General features: G+C 43.7%; 1 protein-coding gene across 2 annotated transcripts in view; it reads left to right on the forward strand.

Annotated features, from left to right (window-relative positions):
* The first annotated feature begins 8,422 nt into the window (after nt 1–8,422).
* LOC126484593 (uncharacterized) overlaps nt 8,423–25,753 on the forward strand; it is a 56,808-nt gene continuing 39,477 nt past the window's right edge. For both annotated transcript variants that reach the window (XM_050108155.1, XM_050108156.1), the window contains exon 1: nt 8,423–8,553. In XM_050108155.1, the coding sequence (XP_049964112.1) occupies nt 8,433–8,553 (121 nt within the window). In that variant the 5' untranslated portion in view covers nt 8,423–8,432. The remainder of the gene's footprint in view (nt 8,554–25,753) is intronic.

Consider the following 25,753-nt stretch of genomic DNA (forward strand, 5'->3'; position numbering starts at 1 on the left):
GTTCTAGCTGGTGGAGGCTCTGTAATGGTGTGGGGCGTGTGATGTGGGACCCGTGATACGTTTGGATACGACTGTGACAGGTGACACGTACGTTAGCATCCTGTCTGATCACCTGCATCCATTCATGTCCATTGTGTATTCCGACGGACGTGGGCAATTCCAGCAGGACGATGCGACGCCCCACACGTCCAGAATTGCTATAGACTGCCTCCAGGAACATTGTTCTCCGGTTAAACTCTTCCGCTGGCCACCAAACTTCCCAGACATGAACATTATTGAGCATATTTTGGATGCCTTGCAACGTGCTCGTAGTCGGAAGGATCCCTGCTGGATTCATGGTGTCAGTTCCCTCCAGCACTACTTCAGACATTTGCCGAGACCATGCCACGTCGTGCTGCGGCACTTCTGCGTGCTCGCGGAGTTCCTACACGATGTTAGGCAGGTGTGCCAGTTTCTTTGGCTCTTCAGTGTATGTCCTCATTCTTTCATTAGATCTGACATTCTTACACTGTTTTACAAGTCCAACTCAGAGCTTCGATTCGACTGTGGTACACGTTGAGGATGCCTAACTTATATGCATTCCACATGATTTTTGTTCAAGTACCAGTTTTTAACAGGAGCATCCAACTACGAGAAGTTCAGTTTAACTCACAGCGTGTATTTTGCACAGTTTGTAAATAGTATATTGAATACGCTCACGATAAGAGATTATGGCATTAGGATGTAGTATATAGTATTGGACTAATGACTTATGTCATCTCTAAAAGACTGATGATTCGTATATTGGTTGGTATTGTGGGATACTTCAATTTTTCAGCGATAAACAATATCAGCTAGCAAGGGATCGCCTGAGGGGGAGAAGCTACTGTTAGAAATTAAAATTGTAGAGCATCCCCAAGTTGCACGCAACTCACCTTCATTAACACATTTCACTCGACAGAAGCGAAAATCTTCAGAAGTTAGGTAGTTAAATACACTGACGAAAAGAAAATCCCAACTCCAAGGAGTTGTGCGATATAAATGAAAGTTGGTAGACTTGTTTCTACATCTGAAAGATGAAGTCTATTCAGATTTCGCGTCAGTCGCATTAGAGGATTGCTTGAAATAGGCGCTGTAATGGTCGTGAGCGTTAGTTCTCTTTGAGATTGGACATAATGAGTTGTTGTTAGTTAAGAATGGTTTTACAACGATGACAGCACAATTATCGACAGTTGACTGAGATTGAACGAGGTTGTGTATTAGGGCTATAGAAGCTGGAGTTCTTGCATACTGCAGAAAGACTTGGCAGGAATGCAGCTACTAGGTGCTTCAATCTGGAACCGCGCGTCCGCTACGGCCGCAAGTTCGAATCCTGCCTCGGGCATGGATGCGTGTGGTGTCCCTAGGTTGGTTAGGCTTAAGTAGTTCTAAGTCTAGGGGACTGATGACCTCAGATGTTAAGTCCCATAATGTTTAGAGCCATTTGATTGGTATGAAGCTACTGTACATGATTACTGCCAGCGGTGGTCACGAGAGTGTATGAGAATGTGTATATGGCTACAACACTTGGAGAAAGGATGATCTTCACTACTCAGGTTAGATCTAACTTTGGCTCAGAAGGGGATAAATTATGCTGCCACAAAAGTCTTTGGTCACTTACCTAATAGCAGCAAAAGTCTGACAAATAGCCATATAGCATTTAAAAGGAAATTAAAAGAATTTCTGAATGGCAACTCCTACTCATGAGATGAATTTTTGGATATAGTAAGTGGGTAATTTCCCCACCCCCCACCCAAAAGATAAAAAAAATTAACAATATTAAGAGTCATGTAATATTTTCTGTAATGTAATATCTTGTATAGACACCTTTTATTAACCTAACACGTTCCACATCGTTACGAAGTGTCGTATTCATGATCTCTGGGACAAGTACTTATCTAATCTAATATGTGGTCGAAAGAAGACCGGGCTCCGGACGACCACGTGGCACTACCGAGAGGGAAGACCGCCGTGGTCGCCGTATGGCTGTGGCGCATCTTACTACGTCTGCAGCCGTAATTCGAGCAACAATTGGTACCACAGCGACACGACGAACAGTTAAAATCGGTTAATTCAAGGACATTTCCGAGCCAGACACTGTAGCGTGGATTCCACTAACCCCAACCACCGCTATTCGCGCCTTCTGCGATGTCAAGCGATAGGTCTTTGGAGGACACCATGGAGGTCTGTTGTGTTTCCTGATGAAATCAGTTTCTGCTTGTGTGCCAGTGATGGCCGTGTGTTGGTTAGGAGGCCAGGTAAGCGTCTGGAACCAACGTGTCTGCGGCCTAAGCACACTGGATCTTCGCCTGGAATTATGGTCTGGGGTGCAATATCCAATGACAGCACGAGCACTCTGGTGCTACAGGATGACCCTTGCCCACATGCCGCTGTTGTAACCCAAGAGCGCCGGCCGGTGTGGCCATGCGGTTCTAGGCGCTTCAGTCTGGAAACGCGTGACCGCTACGGTAGCAGGTTCGAATCCTGCCTCGGGCATGGATGTGTGCGATGTCCTTAGGTTAGTTAGGTTTAAGTATTTCTAAGTTCTAGGGGACTGATGGCCACAGATGTTAAGTCCCATAATGCTCAGAGCCATTTGGACCATTTTTTGTAAGCCAAGAAGCTCTACAAAATGTCGACAAGTTGCCTTGGTTAAACATAATAGCTAGACAAATGTACTCACGTAATTTCATTACTCTACATTAATTATTTCTTGGGGACGGGATTTTTTTCCTTAAGTATATTAACGATTTTAATAAAATCTTGTATGGATTCATATCATACCTTTGGAGTAGCACTTGTTTCGGCGCAATGTTTAAAGTACCACAATGTGTCATACATAATTTCAAACAGATCGATGCAGTCACTGCTGTTTGCGCTCAGCCAGTTCTCTTTTTTAGTCAGTCCTACAATGGCCTATCGGTTATTATTTTACCAGATTTACCATTATGTTTTTTTGTGACCAGATGCCGTTTATGTTGCCACACGCCTCTTTAACCTGAGACGGCAGGGGAAGTCACGTACGCGCCCTGTCTACAAGTCGTGTGCACTTAGGGCTGTGCACTTTCTAGTTTTAACTGCTGTGTCTCTGAGGTACAGCAGGGTAACTGGCCTGCCCCTTCTCTAGGCTGGTGGGGGGAACGATCTAAAACGGCTGGCCATCGTATTCGACAAATCCTTAAGCCAGGGACGGACTCGATTTATCTATTAACGAATTCTTGTCTAATTATGTCGCACTGATTTGCAAACTGTTCGACATGTTTTGGAAACACGGATATTGAAAGAGTACCACTACAGAAATGAAACACAGACTTTGCATGATACGGGTTGTTCAGTAACAACCTGTCCGGCCCCATAGCTGAGTGACCAGCGCGGGGTCTGTTACGCCAAGGGGCCCGGGTTCGATTCCCGGCTGGGTCGGAGATTATCTCCGCTCAGGGACTGGGTGTTGTGTTGTCCTCATCATCATTTCATCATCACACGTGGAAGGCAACGGGAAACCACCACTGGAATCACTTCCCTAGACGCTCATGCGGTGGACTTCTCTGACTGGGCTTCCCCCATGACATGATCTGCCGTAAGGCAGAATACAAAGTTTTTCAGTAACAACCTGAAACACTTTAAGGGTGTAGGAGGGTACTTTGTGCTGATAACGTCAAGAGATAAATCAAGTAAAGAAAGTAACTCATTTCTGAGAAAGTGTAAATACTTTTTTCCAGTAAGATATTGCGGAAGGAAGTAAGGATCAATGAGATGATTATGAGTGACTGCAATCCACACGTTGAGGCTGAACCTTTGTTGATAATAGTCTTACCGCACTTCTTGAGGGTTTTCATAAGCCCAGAAGTGATTGTTATAATAACTGAAGTCCACATCACGTGTAAAGCCAGAGTCATCAGTGAATAAGGTGCATGTTAAAAACTACAGAAACCCAGCACAGTGCCCTGGAATGTTATTTTTGGCTGAAAGCGTGCATCATTTAATACTTGCGTTCGTTGAAGGTGGTAAAGGTAAAGAAAATTTTCATGCAGAATGTTCCTCACCGTCATGTGATTAATGCCTTCCCTTCTCGCAGTTCTCCTTGTACTGGTTGATAGTGTTTCATCCACAGTACGAAGAACCCGTAGCTGAAAAAGTGGTCAGCGCGACTAGCCGCCATGCAGGAGACCAGGGTTCGGTTCCCGGTACTGCCACGGATTCTTCCTCGTTGGGAAGACTGGAACGGCGTGCCCTCAGCCTCGTGATGCCAATTAAGGAGCTACTTGAAGAGTAGTGGCTACACCAGGTCTGCTAATCCGATAACGGCACGGAGACCGGTGAGCTGACTTCATCCGCCGGCCGGAGTGGCCGTGCGGTTCTAGGCGCTACAGTCTGGAACCGAGCGATCGCTACGGTCGCAGGTTCGAATCGTGCCTCGGGCATGGATGTGTGTGATGTCCTTAGGTTAGTTAGGTTTAAGTAGTTCTAAGTTCTAGGCGACTGATGACCTCAGAAGTTAAGTCGCATAGTGCTCAGAGCCATTTGAACCATTTTTTGACCTCATCCCTCCTATGCCGTATATCGATGACGCTATTGGTCGAGGGCGACACGGCGGTTGGTCGGACCCGAATGGCCAAGCTATGACCAGAACGGCGGTGCTTTCCTTTCCTTTTCCACGACGAGCCCGTTCTTCGAACTCAGGCGTTCTCAATCGAGTCTGCCTCTCGCAAGTGTTGATGGAGGCGTACGGACGTTCTCGGACAAGTTAACTGTCTCTCAGGGTAGCGTTTAACATAAAGTTGACGTGCTGTGTCCGCAATCCCGATATTAGGTCGTACACGTACTGCATATTCTTCATTTCAGAGAGTGAAAACTTTATTTTCATGTTTTTAATGGCAGTTAATCTAAATCAGAACAAACGACTATCAGACAAAATAAAACAAATGCCATGACCAACTGTAAACAAGTAAGTGAGTAAAAATGCACATCTGAGGTAAATTACACAACCAAGAGTCACTATAGGGCATTCTTTTCATACCTTTCATTTGCGGATCCACTTTCATTTGAACTTTTTGTAACGTTTTCCATATTCCTAGATTTCCGGAAAGCGTTTGAAACGGTGTCACACTGCCGACTGTTGATGAAGGGCCGAGCATCCTGTTTAGGTTCCCAGATATATGAGTAGGTCGAAGACCTTTTGATCAATTGAACACAGTTCATTGTCCTCGACGACGAGTGTTCATCGGATACAAGGGTATCATCCGGAGTGCCCCAGGGACATGTGATAGGATCGCTCTTATTCTCCGCCGGCCGTGGTGGCCGAGCGGCTCTAGGCGCTACAGTCTGTAATAGTGCGACCGCTACGGTCGCAGGTTCGAATCCTCCCTCTGGCATGGATGTGTGTGATGTCCTTAGGTTAGTTAGGTTTAAGTAGTTCTAAGTTCTAGAGGACTAATGACATTACAAGTTAAGTCCCATAGTGCTCAGAGCCACTTGAACCATCTTATTGTCTTCATACATAAATTATCTGATGGACAGGGTGAGCAGCAGTTTATGGCTGGTTGCCGATGACGCTGTGACGTACGGCAAGTCGTCGTCATTGAGCGACGATAGCAGAATACAAGATGACGTACTCAGAATTTCTGGTTGGTGTGATTAATGCCAACTTGGTCTAAATGTAGAAAAATGTAAGTTAATGCGGATAAGTAGGGAAAACGATACTGTGACGGTCGAATACAGCATTATTAGGGTGCTGCTTGAAATAGTCACGTCGATTAAATATCTAGAAGTAACGTTATAAAGGGATATGAAATGGAATGGGCACGCCAGGTTGATAGCAGAGAAGGTGAATGCTCGACTTCATTTTATTGGGAGAATTTTGAGAAAGTGTAGCTCATCTTTAAAGGAGACAGCGTATGGAACACTAGTACGACCCATTCTTGAGTACTGCTCCAGTGTTTGGGACCCTTACCAGGTCAGATTAAAGAAAACATCGAAGAAATTCAGAGGCGTGCTGCTGGATTTGATACCGGTAGGTTCGATCAGTGCGGAAGCAGCACGGAGATGTTTCGTGAACGCAAATTGTCATCCCTGTAGAGGAGACGATGCTCTTTTGGCGAGGCACTGTTGTGGAAATTTGGAGAACCAGCATTTAAGGCGGACTGCAGAACGGTTCTACAGCCGCCAACGTAGATTTCGCGTAAGGATCACGAAGATAAGACACGAGAAATTAGGACTGTTACGGAGGCTTTTAGACAGTCGTTTCTCCCTCGCTCTATTGGCGAGTGGAACAGAGAAGGAAATGATGAGTAGTAGCCGTACCTGGTACCCTCCACCATGCACCGTTTGGTGACTTGCGGAGTGTGTATGCAGATGTAGATAAGTGTTAGTGCAAAAGATCATAGACCGAGTACTGCTGACTTCTAGCAGTTCAAGGACTATGCAGTCTATGGGTACAGAAACGTCGGGTAGACAGTAAACGAAGGAACATGAGCTGCGTATTCAGAAATGGGATGTTATATGTGAAGAGAATGTGACTATCGTTTTCGAATTTTCATTTGTTTAACATATTATCAAACGAGGTGAACGCTTTGACTTACGTGGTGTACAATGTAAGTAAGGACTGTGCATTTTAAAAGCTAAAAAATTAAAACTGCCGTTTCCATCGGACGATTCTTTCTAACCGAAGCAACAAGCTCCAAGCTATTTCGTCCACGTCAGTGGAAGCACAATATCTCTGATAGAAACTCGAACACTTGTGACATTGAGAGCCTCTGACGTTAATTTCTACCGGACGTTCCAATATCTTTGTCTGGCAGAACACCAAGCAAAGATCATCCGTTTACATACAGGCATACTCCACAAGCCACCTTATAGCGCGTGACTGGTACCACGACATTTTTCCCCCTTCCCTGTTCCATTAGCGGATGGCCCGTGGGAAGAATGATTGTCAAGAAACCTCTGCATGGGCTCTATTTCTCTGGCTTTTCTCGTTCTGGTCATTGCGCAAAACGTATGTAGGAGGAAGAAATATGGTACCCGACTCTTCCCGGAACGACTCTCTCTGAATTTGACTGTAAACCACTCTCTTATTCCCATAGACTATGTCTGAGCATTTCCGCAACACTCGCGCGCCTACTAAACGATCCTGTATCGAAACACGCCCATCTTCATTGGATCTTCTCTATCTCGTCTATCAATTCAACCAGGCGGGGGTCATATCGGCCGGTCGTACCGTTGTGCCTTTAAGGCTTGTAGGGGCGGAGTTTAGTTTTAGGCAGTGCTTTTTTTCTATAAAAAAGTTTAAGGGTACTCCGACATAGGATATAATGCAGCGAAAATTACTAATAACTGAAGCATGGGATACTACCCGTCTGCTTTTAGCCATGACGTCATCACTTTCGTCATCCACTGTTGTTGAACTTCCTGGCTTTACACTCGCACACGAATTATTGACATTATTTGTTTTTTTAGATGCAGGAGAACAAGTAAAATAGTTTGTTACTTTTCTGCTCATCTCTTACCTCCAACTTAAATTACAAGTTGCAACGAAAGACAGGACACACTGTAAAACTTCGCACAACCGACAAGAACGGAACATCAAACGGATACGAATAAAGAACAACAAAACAAAGATGGGTATCAATCGCGAAGGATCATGGTAGCGGGACTGTAGAGACATCTATCGCCCACTATTAGCGGGCGAGGTCACTACATGCTTGTCGAACTGGCTGGCAGCGATTCAGTTGTCGAGAACGGTTGACGCAGCTTCGAAGTGCTTGAAACAGTCAACGACATCGCGTTTCCCACCAAAAACTGCACTGGTATCGTTCGTGTTGCAATTACCAACACGAAAAAATGAAATAAAAAATTTACGTCTGTGACATAAATCCTTGGCACTCTTCCAAGTTCTCAACATCGTAAAAAAATTACTTTGTCGACGAAAAAGTTTAGGGGTGCGCATCCCCCAGCGTTCCCCCAGAAAAACAGCACTGGTTTAGGTGTCATAGATTGATGTGCAATACTCAAGAACCAGTCGAACAAGTATTATGTGAGATATTATTTTCGTCAATGAATTACATTTACTGTATTTAAGATTACAGCTTATATTACATGGTCACTGCATCTGAGGTCGCTGCGGATGGTTACTCGTAGGTCAGTTAGAAGTGTCTTCGGCGGCTTTGCGTAATTGTTTTTTGGGAAAGCATTACGTGGCGGACGTAGCCTGCTTCCTAGCACGTTGGATAACGTAGCTTGATAAAGCGTCATTGCTGACGAATGACTCGAGGTCACGCCCGCGTCTGACCGGTGACCGTTTCACGTGGTATTCCTGGCGGTGACGGGGCCGCATTTGCATTCCCGGCGCGCTACGTCATCACAGCCACGTGACGCTGCGCGGCGCAACGGGCGCGCCTCCAGCGACCGCCGTTCTGCGCATGCGCGGCATCGAGTCAGTCTCATATTTCCCCTCACCGGCTCGTCCTCGCTTGCAGTTTGTGTCCTGCAGCTTTCGAGAGTATACCGCTGTAGATTCGCACTCGACAACCATGGCAGTCGGTAAGGAAAACAGCAATAACAGCTTTGATTTTGCTTGCCACTATCAACTGCTATGTTTACGTAAATATTATGGGTTGATAACCATAAACTAGTTCCGTAGAAGACAGGGATGTATATTCGCCGTAGCAGTCTCTTCCTTGCACCATCGAGTGATGTGGCGCAGAGGGCAGCACACTGGACTCGTAGTCGGCAGAACGACGGTTCAGACCCGTAAAAAAATAATAGAGGTGGAGCCCCTCCACTCCCACACCGGCATGATGGCAAACTCAAAAGGTGTACTGCCATCTCTGCATAATGTGAGGTGTCGCAGGATGTGGGTACTACGATGTTTGCGTACGGCTGGTTAAGGTTAACGATTAATACGCGCTCATCTGGAGATAGATTGGGTCGAAAGTCGAACGAAGGGTAGCGGTTTGAAGGGCAGAGGGGGAAAAAAAAGGGCCAAGGTAAGAGCTAATGGAAAAAAACTTCTGCGATAGTTTGGTCTGGTAGTAAGAGCAGCAGCGGATGTCTTGCTACCTGCGACAGGTCTTGCAAGGGTAGGCTTTGATAGTAGTGGGTATCATGCATGTCGATACCTTTGACGTTGTGCGGTGCTGTTACTCAGCGGCTGGCGCTGGGTGCCGGTGTTGATCTCTCGGTCAGCGTCAACATACCTGTAACAGGTTCATCATCGTTTTGTGTCCGATAGGTCATATATCAGATGCACAGTGTAGGGTGATGTTGGCGATTTGTTTGTGCGTCAGTGGGCGAGCTCGTCGGTTTCCCTGCTGTAGCCTGTTGGTCGGCTGCAATAGTAGCTGGTATATCCAGTCAACGTTGCTGATATACAGGAGCTTGCCGACGTTTGTCGCTTGTTGTATGTTAGCTTGCCATAGGTAGTTACGCCCTACCTAGTAGTGTCTTTGGGCGCTTATGCTTCTACCTATGGTGGTTCAGACCCGTGTCCGGCCATAAAGATTTAGGTTTTTCGTGATTTCCCTAAATCGCTCCAGCGGTGGGATGCTTCCTTTGAGAGGACACGGCCGATTCCCTTCCTCACCCGTGAAACATTCCGAGCGTGTGCTGCGTCTCTAATGACCTCACTGTCGACGGGACGTTAAACGCTAATCGTCCTTCCTTCCTCACGCACAGCAAAATAATGCCGTGACGTGTTAGACGTCGATGTCATCTTATAAGGGAAGCTAATAGTGGAAAAGTTCCATGCAACTTCACAACCTTATATCCTAGTCAATAATATTCCGCTTTAACATCTGTGTTCTTTTCTACTATTTAACTGCCCATTGATGGTCGTAAATCGTAAGATTCCTGTAGTTCGATACGTATTATGCTGAGCATGTCACCTTCGTCCAGTCGCTATATGCGAGACATCAAGCAGTGTATCGGAAATATGGTGGCTTTCGTACGGATGTCGGTAAACGGTCTCTAAGGAACACCTGAAAGCTTATTTCGATTCTTGATATGGCATTAAGTGAAGAGTTAAAATATGCAAAGATATCCTGTATTTACGGAGACTTCTTTTGACGAAAAGTTTGAACTGATATTGTAAAGCTACATCTACCTTGGTTAATAATACGGCTGTTTTAATGTAAATTTGTTGCATTGTGTATAGTGTAGAGAAAACGGCAACTAATGACTATTACTAAACCATTAAAGCACAATACATTGCTGCTAACATTATTGTACATACTATTTCGTCTAATTCTGGTAGAATTAGTACTTCTTGTCGTATTACTGTGCAAGTGAAAGTTCTTCAAACTCCGCTCGCACCAGAGTTGTCAAAGACGAGAATCTTCGCCTATAATGTCTTGGCAGAGGTTGCGTAAGAAATCAGATAATTCCCTTGAAGATACTCTTTGAAAGACGTCTTGGAAACTTTATGAAACAGCCAGCTACATTCGCGAAATGATTTCTTAATTGGAGCGCCTAAAAGTTTTGCCTGTTAAAATCGAGGTTCAGTCGTTGGTGCCTGTGGCGTCCTCACGCCCAGAGCCTGTGTCCCATGGTGGGCGTGGCCTGCCGCGCTGACGTGGCCGTTGGCGACGCCGAAGCTCGCCCTTTGCCGGCAGCGGCAGCTGCAGTGCAGTCGATCGCACCCTTCCTGGGCACGGCCGGGGGCGACTTATGGGTGGCCGGCGCCCCCGGGCCGGATCGAACGAAGGTCCTCGCTGCGCAGTTAGCGCACCTGGTTTGCGGTAGGCCGCCCTAACCGAAAATCCAGAATCGTTCTTTTCTAGCTCTGCCTCATACCGAGTGACGTATTCCATTGTGTAGGTCGTTTACGAGAGGATGCGCCTTGGCAATCAAATTTAGGAAACCTTAATAATGAAATGCGTCTACTGCCTTCTTGTAGCGTTTTTACTGTGATGGCTGTGTACATTCCAAAGTCACAGCTTAATCGTATTGGCGTTAGTTTTTATTTAAGGAACTTCATTGTGCTTTCAACACGCCGGGAACGCGTGTCTTGTTGACATCGCAATGAAATTCATTGCATAAAAACTGCAGCTCAGATGATAGGCCAAATGAGGCGGTTAGCGGTTAGACGACTGGGATCGTTTTTGGGGGAGGGTGATATGAACCGACATTCAGTTCCTCAGTGAGGTTTTCCATGACATCGAAATGTACACTAGCGTGTAGTAAAACGCTGTAAAAAGACACGCGGATTTTATGATTAAGGGCTCCACTTCATTGTCTGGCACCCCCAGAGTTGTTGCTGTGGAGACCACGAAATCAGTTGTAGGTTTCCTTTGGTTTACCTTAGTCAATTCATCTGAATGCTCGAATGGTTCTTTGGAAGAGCCCTCAACCAATTACTTCGCCGGTGAACAAAACTAGTGCCGTGTCCCTAATGACGCCGACGTAGAAGTGACGTAAGGATTTGGATTGGATTGATTTGGGGGAAGAGGTTGGGTTGATTTGCGGGGAAGAGACCAAACAGCGAGGTCATCGGTCTCATCGGATTAGGGAAGGAAGTCGGCCGTGCCCTGTCAAAGGAACCATCCCAGCATTTGCCTAAAGCGATTTAGGGAAATCACGGAAAACCTAAATCAGGATGGCCGGACGTGGGATTGAACCGTCGTCCTCCCGAATGCGAGCCCAGTGTGCTAACCACTGCGCCACCTCGCTCGGTAGACGTAAGGAAACTTTACTTCCAGAGAGAAAAATATTAGAAAACCTGGAAGGTTTCGCTAGAACTGATTGACACTGACGCAATGGAAGCAGACGTTGATAAGACTTGTGGTATACCATTGCAGATGTGTTGGGTTTCCTCCAGATGTCACTGATTTCTTTTGCATGTTTTCTTTATGAAAGATGAATAGTGGTTAGAGGACAAAGGTCATTTTCAGTAGGGGTGTAGTACAAACTAACGTGAACGAAATCAGTGGAAGTTGGTAGTAAACCACAACAATCTCCTGAACGAAGAAAAGTTAAAGATTGGCTTACGTTGGAAACTCGCATCAGTGTAAGCGGAAAATAACTATTTCAAGATGAAAATTCATTTCACGTAGGCATTCTTGTATCAGGCCTAGAGCGTAAAGAAGACTCTAAAAATCGAAGTGAAATACCTGTAATTTGCGTAAAAATTTAGTGTTTATGAACTTTGTGTGCAAGAATGCAAGTCCGAAGGAATATTGCATTGTTCTTCTTGAACACTGAAACATCGTATTCTCGTTAAGTCAGCGACGAGTCCATCAGCAACCTATGCTACTTTGTTCGTCCACGTTCCTGCAACCTCCAGTCTCATTTTGTAGCAACCTCCGTCCTCCTTCCTTCCCACCCACTCGACACATCTTGATCTATGCTTGGCTGGTTCCCACAGTGACGTCACGCTTTGATTATTTGAACAGTGTTGTCAAGCTGTCGAGGTTGTCTATTTGTGGGCGTCGATGTTGATCACAGTGTGGACAGAGAGAGAGAGAGAGAGAGAGAGAGAGAGAGAGACCACGAAAATATTCGCTTTTTCCCCGAACCGTGAAGGAGGATGTGCAATCCAGACTGAAGTCTGTAGTGTGTACAGTTCGCAGCGCGCTCCTTACGTTTAGGCAGTCGGTCAGAATTACCTGTGTTATTCCTGATTCATTGTCGAGCGGTTAACTATCTATTAGCACACACATGTCAGAGACAGCGCAAACATTTGTTGAGCATTGCGCAGTGCGCTCCTCGCTTGTTCTCTGACGTAACAAAGTGGCAGCGCATAGACGCGTAGGCGAATTGCCGAGTACGAGTCGCTCTCTGGCGGTGAGCGCTTGTTCCGTAATCGTAAGGAAAGAAGCTTCCAGAGCATTTCCCAACTGCCGACAAGGGCAGCTGCGACCTCTGGGCAGGCTAGCGGCTGCACCTGCTGGATGCGCTGCGGCGCGTGACCGTTTCGCGCTCCCTCTGCACGCAGTCTGCAGAGCGAGACAAACGCCTCTCGCTGAGCGTTCTTTGGTGTGTGTATCTGTCGTCGTGGTTTTCGAACCTGTTCACGCTACTCGAATCATTCCAGCTACTCACACAGGTCTTTGTGGAGCTCTGTTTTCCAGCTGAATTCATATTTTCTGGAGAGGTTTCAACTCCAGTCGGGTGACCCTAATTCACGGAATCAAAGCGAAAGGTTGATGACCTGTTATGTCAAAACTACTTTCCTATCGACCGTTTCCATCCACCTCACTAAACTTTCTTCAACGCTTTCCCAGTGATGCCTTTCCAAACTGCTACTCTGCCGTGCAATTCTCCTGTTTTCGTTTTGGCCATATGAGGACTATCTTAGTTTGAATCAGCTTCTGTCCTGGTCTTTATCCTCGCGCGATAATCTTTCATTCTCACACCGTGCAATATTATTGGATCATATGGCCATGATATTTTTGTCCTGGTTCTAATTCTCCTTTGGAAATTTATGGTAGCCGGCCGCTGTGGCCGAGCGGTTCTAGACGCTTCAGTCCGGAACCGCGCTGCTGCTGCTACGGTCGCAGGTTCGAATCCTGCCTCGGGCATGGATGTGTGTGTTGTCCTTAGGTTAGTTGGGTTTAAGTAGTTCTAAGTCTAGGGGACTGATAACCTCAAATGTTAAGTCCCATAATGCTTGGAGCCATTTTTTTTTTTTATTTATTTATTTATTTTTTTTTTGCATTTTTGTTTTCAAAGCCATCCTGTTGTCGATCTTTCTCCTTACTATCTTTTTCTATATCCCTTTGTACTTCTTGGATCCAGCGTACTTTCGTTCCATCGATCATAAGAAACTTTACATCAGATTTCTCAGCTTCCTCTGGTTCATGCTGACGATGAGATAATCTCGTCACTGGGCTCAAAACTATTTTCAACCAAACATTTCTTTATATGTAGGAATCAGTGCAAGTCAGGAGGATTCAGTCCGGGCGCTTTTCATGAATGTTCCAACAGTCTGTACTTAAAATCGGTTTCCCACTTCCAAAGCAGCCATGTAAGAGGTTGCAATTTCGTGATGACTTCTTTAAATTTAGACCTTTCTTTCATCCAATTCCCCCAGAAATCTTCATACATTTGTCGCTCATTATATTGAAATTTGTAAGATAATCAGTAAGTATAATTCCTTCTGCTACATCATAGTAAACACAGGCCATGGCTTAAACGCTGCCTTTTCGTGCAGGCATACCGGCTTCTGTCTTCTTACTTTGTCGCATAGATTGTAACTAGAAACATGGATCACGTCTGATCTGCAGTAACAAACCAGAGCATCAAATCACTTGGATCCTTTTAAAACGCTTTAAACAATGCTGAGAACTTCGTTCTTTGTTTTTACTTTTATTCAGAAAAGGGCCCCAGTATTTGAAAAAAGTTTCCTGTAGTTAATTCTTCATGTCAGTTGTACCATATTCGTCCGTCTGATGTGCCTATGGAGTCAGCTGTTCCACACACTTTTAATCACTGCTCGGCCTGTACTGCATTGTGCACTTTCTCAATATCTCCATCTGTGGCTGCTGTCCAGCGACGTCCTTCACCGCCACATTAAACGTAGCCCTGTCTCTCTTAATTTCTGCAGGCTATTGTTTGAGATTGAATGAACCGTCCTCTTATAAAATCACTGATTTTGGATGACTTACTTTGGAGGTAAACCGACCACACCAAAGAATTTTACGACTGCGCCGTATTTCAGTTTATCTATTCCGAAAAACAATATAACTTTTCTGCAGCTTCGGAAAATGCCTAAATTTACGGTTGGGAAATTGGAACCCGTGAGACGACCTAATGCCTGGGCGATGTTAAAAATGACACGAAAGTATTGTGGTGGTGAACGCTATAAATGATACTCCATATAGTCTTCGGCAGAAACGTATGTTTGGAGACATAGACGAATTCCTGTTGTGAAAGATCATGTTCATACGAGGGGAAACATCAAACATTATTTGTATAGAATGACAACTAGATAAATCCTAGATTATGATATGCACGCACTCCTAAGGTCGATGTTGTAATCTTAGTATTCGTAGATTTTACGCAGAAACGTTTCAGTGGGAAGCTGCCGATAACGCTTACTCTACGCAGTGCTTATAACTCAAACCCTGCACAAGCAGTGTGCATCGTCGACTAAGGAGAAATCAGTAAGCTAGCCACTGAATCGCCAGTTGCGTACGTGGGGAGCAAATGATTTAAGATAAAACATGCAGCCGTATCCGGAATAGGAAAGAAGTGTTGGCAGTATTCCTACACGCGCAATATCCCAGCGTAATGTAGGCAAAGTTTCGCCGGAATAATTCGGAACTATCGAAAGAAATAAAATCTAGAATAGAGGAAATTGTGAGATTTCGTAATTACCTAGTATTTCGGAATTAATCAGTAATTACCGGTAACGATGCTACTTTTTCTTAATAAAAACTACCCTTGAAAGTATCTGAACGCTGTTTCCTCTTTTTAAGAAGTTACTAGTTATTTATGCAGCCACGGTCTCAACTTATTAATTTTCTACAAAATTACATTAATCATAAATTAAAATATCAACATTTTTGAAGATGCTTGTTGCTAATTCCGTCAGTCTGATCCTTCATAAAACCTTCTGCTACTAAGAGCACTAGCATAAAACAGGTTTTCTTAAACAAATACAAACGCACATAAATCATTATCTACCCCTTTTTTTATCGAACCACCAACATTCAGAAACGGCGAAAGTTTGCTTACTAGTATTCACTATTGATCACAAAAGCGACCAATATCAACAGTGTGCAATGTTATTAATGTTTTATTAAAATTCTAATACACCTGTTGCAATACGTGTAGACTCTCGAAATCCTCAGACTAAAAGTCTGATGAATGGGATGAAAATTTACTCTATTGAAGAAGTTTCATGACGCTAAACTTCATCCCCAAACGCTTCTTGAAAATGGAAATAGACTGTAGTGCGATAGTGCCAAATCAGAGGATACTATGTGATGAGTACTTCACAAGATGGTATGTTTATTAACCACATTTCGAAACCTGGTTCCTCCACTTTTTTGTGGAAGGTCATCAATTTTTGTAGGTACACTGCTGAGTAATTCTCCTTCATCAAATTCCTCTAAGATACAGCCAGCACATTCCAGCGATATCTGAATTCGATATTCTTCATGAAAGTTCCCAAATCTCCCCTTTCCATCCTACAAATGGTGCCGTCGTTTATCGGGATAGGGAGAGATAGCCGTTTAAAAGAAGATTCACGATTATTGGTGAAGAAATGGACGTTCTTTAAGAACTAACCCAGTTCGTCATTATGGCACACACTTGTCTGTAATGTTGCCTGTCAACATTTATTCTTCGCTTCATTTCCTGCCGGAGATTGCACACTTGTGACTAACGGAGCAACAGTTTACCTTCGTTGATGTGGAACGCAATAATGAACTTGCCGCCGTCTATAGACGGCAGTATCGATTTAAAAGTCACAGCTGCAAAATACTGACACGAATTCTTTACAGACGAATGGAAAAACTAGTAGAAGCCAACCTCGGGGAAGATCAGTTTGGATTCCGTAGAAACACTGGAACACGTGAGACAATACTGACCTTACGACTTATCTTAGAAGAAAGATTAAGGAAAGGCAAACCTACGTTTCTAGCATTTGTAGACTTAGAGAAAGCTTTTGACAGTGTTGACTGGAATACTCTCTTTCAAATTCTAAAGGTGGCAGGGGTAAAATACAGGGAGCGAAAGGCTATTTACAATTTGTACAGAAACCAGATGGCAGTTATAAGAGTCGAGGGGCATGAAAGGGAAGCAGTGGTTGGGAAAGGAGTGAGACAGGGTTGTAGCCTCTCCCCGATGTTGTTCAATCTGTATATTGAGCAAGCAGTAAAGGAAACAAAAGAAAAATTCGGAGTAGGTATTAAAATTCATGGAGAAGAAATAAAAACTTTGAGGTTCGCCGATGACATTGTAATTCTGTCAGAGACAGCAAAGGAGTTGGAAGAGCAGTTGAATGGAATGGACAGTGTCTTGAAAGGAGGATATAAGATGAACATCAACTAAAGCAAAACAAGGATAGTGGAATGTAGTCTAATTAAGTCGGGTGATGCTTAGGGAATTAGATTAGGAAATGAGACACTTAAAGTAGTAAAGGAGTTTTGCCATTTGGGGAGCAAAATAACTGATGATGGTCGAAGTAGAGAGGATATAAAATGTAGGCTGGCAATGGCAAGGAAAGGGTTTCTGAAGAAGAGAAATTTGTTAACATCCAGTATTGATTTAAGTGTCAGGAAGTCATTTCTGTAAGTATTCGTATGGAGTGTAGCCATGTATGGAAGTGAAACATGGACGATAAATAGTTTGGACAAGAAGAGAATAGAAGGTTTCGAAATGTGGTGCTACAGAAGAATGCTGAAGATTAGATGGGTAGATCACATAACTAATGAGGAAGTATTGAATAGGATTGGGGAGAAGAGAAGTTTGTGGCACAACTTGACCAGAAGAAGGGATCGGTTGGTAGGACATGTTCTGAGACATCAAGGGATCACCAATATAGTATTGGAGGGCATCGTGTAGGGTAAAAATCGTAGAGGGAGACCAAGAGATGAATACACTAAGCAGATTCAGAAGGATGTAGGCTGCAGTAGGTACTGGGAGATGAAAAAGCTTGCACAGGATAGAGTAGCATGGAGAGCTGCATCAAACCAGTCTCAGGACTGAAGACCACAACAACAACAACAACATCGATACTTCTGGCGCACCTTTAGACAACACTATCGATACTTTGGCACACTGAAATAGAGCGCACACAATCTGATCAGGGAACGCCGCCCCCTCCCCACCACACGGACGCACACGATATATATGCAGGTCGCTGAGCGGAGCTACGCGAACCAAATGTGGATGCGTGCAGTGGGCACGGTGCCGGCTAGCGGGCCAACTCGCCCGCCTCCGCGTCGCTGGTCGGCAGCCCACGACTGCAGCGTAGCTGCCACAGTCTGCTCCGTAATCTCGCTCTGCATCATCTCCGGTGGTCTGCACTGCTGCCAACTTTCGCTAGAATTACTTTTGCCCACAAGAAGTCTAAGACGACAGCAACTGACAACTAGTATAGGAAATAATAAGATATTTACAACCTCATACTTAACACCAGCTGAAAATGAGACTATTGGAGCTCATAAAAAGGCGAATTCGTTCATGTTTAAAAGACTGAAAATTGAGGTACCGGCTGCCCCATTCTACCTACAACATGTCAAAATTTTAGGGAAAATTTTTAGATGCGAACATGTTCGGCCTCTTTCTAACATGCAGCTCACCTCGCACCCCCACAGCCTTCCCTAAGAGTAACTGACTCATACCCACTACTCCATCGGTGTAAGTTGTTCTGCTCATCTACTCCCACTTGTCCATTCGCACTCACTCATTCAGCCCAACTCATTATCTCTTTGTGTCTCTCTCCCGCTGTCTCTCGTCTCACCGCCACGGTGTCCTTCGTCCTGTCCCACTATTAGTGTCTCCCGCTTGCTCTCTTACTGCTACTATCCCATTCATTCCTTCCCATTGCTGATGTCTCTTCTCATTGTCACCAGCTCTCTTGTTCGGTATCATTGTCGTAGACTCGGTCTCTCATTATTACTGGCTCTCATCCACTTTCCCCTTATCTTTATTCTTCTCCCACTGGCACTGTCTTCTTCACTGTTCTGTCACTATCAATTATGTTCCACTGCCACTGTGTCTCTCTTTCTCCTTGCCCTCTGCGCTCTTTCTATAACACAGTGACTGTCTAGTGCCTTCAAATATTCATTACTTTTCTGTCTCCTTGCCACGGCCATTGTCTCCTCCACACTCAGCATAAAAAGCGCGAATATATTTGCATGCTAAATCTTACGGGAAAAATTTTAAAGGTACCGAGGAAGGCAGAATGAGGCAGCTGGTATCCCATTTTTCAGTCAGTCGGTGTGGCCGAGGGGTTCTAGGCGCTTCAGTCTGAAACCGCGCGACCGCTACGGTCGCAGGTTCGAATCCTGCCTCGGCCATGGATGTGTGTGATGTCCTTAGGTTAGTTAGGTTTCAATAGTTCAAAGTTCAAGGGGACTGATGACCGTAGATGTTAAGTCCCATAGTGCTAAGAGCCATTTTTTGCTCAGAGCCATTTGAATCTTAGGATCGCGATGTAATGAATCGATCGTGCAGCATTATCAGTGGTTGTTCAGCGGCCTGGTGCACGTCTATTTGACGCCACTTCGGCGATTTGCGCGCGATTAATGACGGTGAAAGGCGCTTGCCACGAACTTTCCCTAAGAGTTATTTATGGAACAAAGGGATATCGACAACGATATTCCTCTAATTCTGTGATTATATTGCCCAGATATTTTTCTTGTATTTTTATTGAGCATCCTACTAAACCAGGAGATAAAAATTACACTATTGTGTTGCTAACGGAAGGACCACCTGGGTGGAAACGTAATTTGCCATCGCCAAAAGAATAACGCCACATACAATTGGCGTAGTCACTCTTCCCTACAGCGAAGTAGACTAAAGGGTTTTCTCGCTAGACAACAGACAGCCTGAAACCGTTTGGAGATGTCTTTCATAGTATGACTCACCCGTAAGTCTAGTCACAGCGATAAGACTACAATCTTTTAAAAATAGCTTCTGGTGCTGCGGCCACTCGTCCCTCTGACCCCTCAGTGTCAGCGCAGCAGCCAGTTGACTAATCAGCACTCTTGTCTTAACTGACTTAAGTGCCTAGAGAATATACCGTTAAGATTTGAGCGATTGGCTGCGGTTAGTTATTTAGATATCTGCTGCGGACAGCGAGAAAATGGTACTGCCTACGAACTAAATGGTGCCTCCACAAGCCCGTTAAGGTGCACCGTAGAGCACATGTAATGAAAACAGAATCAACCGATCTGTTCCATTTGCCTAATCTGAGGGAAGTGTGTAATACTCATACGTTGATCCTGTACTGTTGGACAGTGACACTGACAATCCTTCTGTTGGGTATACATGTGGTCCTTTGACAAAGGGCTATCCAAAACACGAGATCCTACCTTTCTACCACCAATAAAACCCGAGGTATGAGCCCTGAAAAAACGTCAGTTTTTATGCGCGGCGTTGTGAAACATATTGGTAGCGCTTGCTGTCGCATGCGTATCGGTAGTCATTTTTTTTATCTAGAAGGTTGATCGGGCGAACCAGGGGATAGCACGCTGCACCTCATCAAACGAGGAGCTGTCTATCGCACTTCTGTAAGCGACTCTATCGTTTATTTCTAATTGATGTAATGCTACCCGATCGCATGAGAGCATTCGTTGGAAAAAACACACTTAGGAGCTTGGGTTATGTTATACTATGGTCAAGAATGTCTTGTCGGATTCCTTTGTGGTCCTGGCGAGTTGGAGTACGTTCTACTTCTCCAACAAATCGACACTGACAGTATAATGTACCCGGCGACAGAGGCGAACAAAGTATACCAGAAAACTAGTTTCTTAATAAGTCAATTATATTAAGGAACAGTGTGATTTGACACGCAATGTTTGTCTTAATATTTCTGTATAAGTTTGTAAAAACTTTCCATCTTGCTCTAGAGTACTCTGTTTGTAGATTTCCGTACAGAAAAGTTATCGCCGCGTCATTATTAAACACCGGACGCTTTCTTACCTGTTGCTCTGAATGACTGAGGAAACCAAATGTTATTGAACAATATTTTGCAGTTAGGCGAAGGGAGAATGGCTTAAGCTTTTCAAGGGACTTCATATTTACTTCACTAACGGTCGTCCTCAGTAGGATTCATCTTAACGACCATTTTTACAATGTTCATAACGTGACATTTGTACCACATTATGACAAGAAACACTTGTAGCGAAATGGAATGTAAGGCAGACTCCTGGCTGCATCCAGGAAAATAAACTCATATGAACTACTGATCCACCTGAAAGCAAGGATTTAAGCCCTTGAAACACGTCGTGGAGGAAAATGAAAACAAGTGACTAACACGAATAACTGCGGTGTCTTTTATATAATTGGTAATAAACTTCTCCTATTCACAGTTAAACATGGATGGAAATAAGGTTAGCATTCAGTAATGAACTGATGAAAGCTGGTGAATATCGTGATATGTTTAGAAAGAAAATTGCACTCGCTGCCAGTGGATAAATCGTGAGCAGCAGAGCAAGAGATGTTCGTTCATATTCTTGGGCAACCGCTTCATCACTGGAGTCATTTCCTGCAGTAGCGATTGACAGCGGCGCGTTTGTAACGATACCAGAGCGCAACTGGTTTCTAAGACCGGCTAGCCGGGTGACGTTGAGACATACCCGGAAGTATCGACAGACGTCAGATTCTGCTCTTACGTGTCGGGCAACGCCAAGGGCGTTGTGTTTGCTGTACTCTGCCCGCCGTGCGGAAGGCTTGCCGGTTTATTTCGGGCCGACAGTTTTTATGCGCCCATATTTCTCTGGCGAGTGCAGTGGGCAGGGCAGAACGCCGTCTCGGCGCACGGCATCTTGGGCTAAGTAAAACACGTTAGAGAGAGAGAGAGAGAGAGAGAGAGAGAGAGAGAGATGAACCTGCCGGATCTAAGACGTTAATTACTTCTGGAGCTCTCTTCCATATCGCTCACATTTGTAATACTTGAGACAATTGCTAGAATGTTGCCAAAGAGGTCGCATTTGTGGACTTTAGTTCGAAATGTGGCCTTCCTTTTGGTCCAAAGCCATAGAATATTTAAATTTTTAAGAAATGTATTACCTGCATTAGTAATTGAACACGATAAGTTCGCCTATTCAAAGCTGACGCAGGGCGTAAAATTTTATTCAATTTTCGCTATTGTCTTTGCCTGTTATGTTTATTTAAAAAAAAATTCCAGTTGACCTAATGGAAACCATGAAATTCTGCTACATATTGCGATGCCAGAAAAATTACAGTATCTTTATTCTACACTAGTGGTGGCCGCAGGGAACTTTTCTGAGATGCAGCTTTGGCGTCGTTTCAATCGGAGCCTGACTTGTTCTGTTGAACTGGAAGCGAGTCAGTTTCAAACAGCCGCCCTCCGTAGTGTGAGTAGCGTCGCATTGATACTCTATTTTCACTTTGACGAGTAGTCCCTAGACCCTCAGAAAACAGTAAACAGTGTGTTATGATACCCCTATTAATTTCCAAATACGAGCTGTGTGGTTTTTGTTGCAGAGTAGTAGTGCTGTATGGGTTCTGCTGATGTTCATAAATGCTTCATAAGTTATTACGTTGTCGTCTATTCTTCTCTACTAAAAATCTTTATGAATATAAAAAGTTCACAAATACAAAACACTAAGACTGTATTACAAGCAGCACAAATTATGTTATTTGCAACACGCCCCAATACGCCCGAGCTACGCAGTCTTTGATTCCTCTGCGCTTCATTCAAATCTTCCACAGGATAATACACAATTAAACGATTATCTCCTAACGAGACGAAGCATTTCAATATTGAGAGAAGCATAAAATTGGTGGTGCATATTCAATCCACCACACAAACATAAGGAAAACGCATTTTAAATGTTAAGTTAGACGTTCCTCCACATGTGGTATAGAACCGCCCGCACAGGCTACGTATAGCTCGTTTTCGGCCCTCGGCTCTTTCCAACCGTTTTTGCACCCATTCTTTCCTCTCGTACTATAAATTCGCTATATTCTGGAAACGAGTGCCAACCATATTCGCTTTTCCTTTTCCTTTCCACTGTACATGCTGCTTCTGTACATGAACTGAACTTATTAATATATGGTGAAAAATGTTTTATGCTTGCATATTATGCCCTATTTGAAGACAGTCTCATATAGGTATTAACAAAGTTGGAGGATCGTAGCGTTCCTAATGACTGGAAAAAACAGCGCAGGTCATTCTGGGTTTCAAGAAGGACCCATGCAACCGAAGGACAAAATTATAGGTATGTATATCTGACGTCTGTCTGTTGTAGAATTTTGGAACATGTTTTGTGCTCGAAAATCTAGGAATCAACATGGATTCCGAAAACGGCTATGGTGTGAAACTCGGCCCCCTCTGTCAGCCTGAGCCCCAGAAAGCTCTAGATACCGACGCCCAGGCAGTTGTTCCTTGACTTCCGGAAGATGTCCAATACAGTTCCGCGCTGCCGCCAAATGAACAAAATACGAGCGTACGGAATATCAGACCTCCTGTGTGTCCGGACTGAAGAATTTCTAGCAAACACAACACGTCTTTCTCACTAGCGAGAAATCTTTAGACGTAAAAACAACTTCGGGCGTACCCCAAGGGAGTGTTGTTGGACCATTACTTTTCACAATACATTAGAAGTGACCTAGCTGATAAGGTCGGAAGTTTAATGAGGCTTTTCGTGGATAATGGTGTTATATGCAGTGAAGTCGTAACGCTAGAAAATTGTAGCAAAGTGCATAAAGACCTGCAAAGGATTGACTCTTGGTGCAGGGATTGGCAGTTGTTGGCCATCAAATACACAGATAAACATATTGCGTTTAAATAGACGAAAAGAATAATTATTGTATGATTACACGATTGCAGAACAGTCACTTCAACCAGTCACATCCACAAAATATGTACGGACCGATTTAAAATGGAACGAGTGACCGCGCAATTATAACAGAGATTCAATAAAATTTATCTGGGTTTTTGAACGCATTGTATATATGTATATATTCTCTTTAACTTGGTTTCAGATAACATAGTAAAAACATGGGAAAACACATTAAATAACAGAGGCACAAAGGGTTTAAGCATGGGCCAAGGAAAGAACAGATTTGAAGTAAAATGTTTAGCCTTTGCGGATGATATGGCATTGATAACTGAAAACCGAACAGACGCAACAGTTATGCTTGACATGTTACACGAGATTGCTGAAAAGACTGGGCTAAAAATATCCTACGAAAAAACCGAGTATATAGAACACAAACATAATACAGAAAAGTTTATGAAAACAAAGTATGGAAAAATTAAGAGTTGATAGATTCAAATACCTGGGGGAATGGATCCAAGCCAATGGACTAGATAACACAACAAATAAAGAAAGAATAAAAAAGTTGGAGTTTGCATATAAATTAACACAAAACTACTACAATAAGAAATCAACATCCATACAAGCAAAGATTAAACATTATAATTATAATTAATTATAATTATAATTATATTAGGACACAAGCAACATATGGATCAGAGTGCCTAACATTGAATAAGAAAAGCGAATTAAGAGAACTAGAAAAAAGAGAGAGAAAAATATTAAGAAAAATTCTAGGTCCTGAGAAAAACAAGGAAAATAGGTGGATTAAAAGGAGAAATGAAGACCTATACAAAAATACAGAAAAGATCACAGATACAATGAGAAAGAGACGGCTAAAATTTTATGGACATCTAAAAAGAATGGAAGAAACACGGATTACAAAGAAAATTTTTAATTACGTTAGTAAGCTGAAAAAAACTGTAGGATGGATAGAAGCAGTAAAGAAAGACGCCAACAAAATAGGTGTTACAGAAGAAATAATACGTGACAGGAATAACTTTAGGCTGCTTATAGAAAACGCAAACTATGAAGAAGATGCGCCAAAACCTTGACCCAAGAGAGTGTGGACAGATGAGCAGAGACGAGCAGTTGGCGAGAAAATGAAGAAGTACTGGGAAGAACGGAAGAAAAAGAAACACCATAAGTCTTAAGTTGTATGTGGTCCATAGCTGGCCAAATTCATAAATATATATATATATATATATAATTTCGCGGTCACTCGTTCCATTTTAAATCGGTCCGTACATATTTTGTGGATGTGACTGCTTGAAGTGACTGTTCTGCAATCGTGTAATCATACAATAATTATTCTTTTCTTCTATTTAAACGCAATATGTTTATCTGCGTATTTGATGGCCAACAACTGCCAATCCCTGCACCAAGAGTCAATCCTTTGCAGGTCTTTATGCACTTTGCTACAATTTTCTAGCGTTACGACTTCACTGCATATAACACCATTATCCACGAAAAGCCTCATTAAACTTCCGACCTTAACAACACTCCCTTGGGGTACGCCCGAAGTTACTTTTACGTATATATATATATATATATATATATATATATATATATATATATATAAATTACTACCTACGTTTCGATTACCGTTGCAATCGACCTTCCTCATGGTATTTTTGTAAACATCAGCACGTCGGTAGTTATATACAGGGTGTTACAAAAAGGTACGGCCAAACTTTCAGGAAACATTCCTCACACACAAAGAAAGAAAATATGTTATGTGGACATGTGTCCGGAAACGCTTACTTTCCATGTTAGAGCTCATTTTACTACTTCTCTTCAAATCACGTTAATCATGGAATGGAAACATACAGCAACAGAAAGTACCAGCGTGACTTCAAACACTTTGTTACAGGAAATGTTCAAAATGTCCTCCGTCAGCGAGGATACATGCATCCACCCTCCGTCGCATGGAATCCCTGATGCGCTGATGCAGCCCTGGAGAATGGCGTATTGTATCACAGCCGTCCACAATACGAGCACGAAGAGTTTCTACATTTGGTACCGGGGTTGCGTAGACAAGAGCTTTCAAATGCCCCCATAAATGAAAGTCAAGAGGGTTGAGGTTAGGAGAGCGTGGAGGCCATGGAATTGGTCCGCCTCTGCCAATCCATCGGTCACCGAATCTGTTGTTGAGAAGCGCACGAGCACTTCGACTGAAATGTGCAGGAGCTCCATCGTGCATGAACCACGTGTTGTGTCGTACTTGTAAAGGCACATGTTCTAGCACCACAGGTAGAGTATCCCGTATGAAATCATGATAA

The sequence above is a fragment of the Schistocerca serialis genome, chromosome 6 (genome assembly GCF_023864345.2).
Source record: "Schistocerca serialis cubense isolate TAMUIC-IGC-003099 chromosome 6, iqSchSeri2.2, whole genome shotgun sequence".
Lineage (NCBI taxonomy): Eukaryota > Metazoa > Arthropoda > Insecta > Orthoptera > Acrididae > Schistocerca > Schistocerca serialis.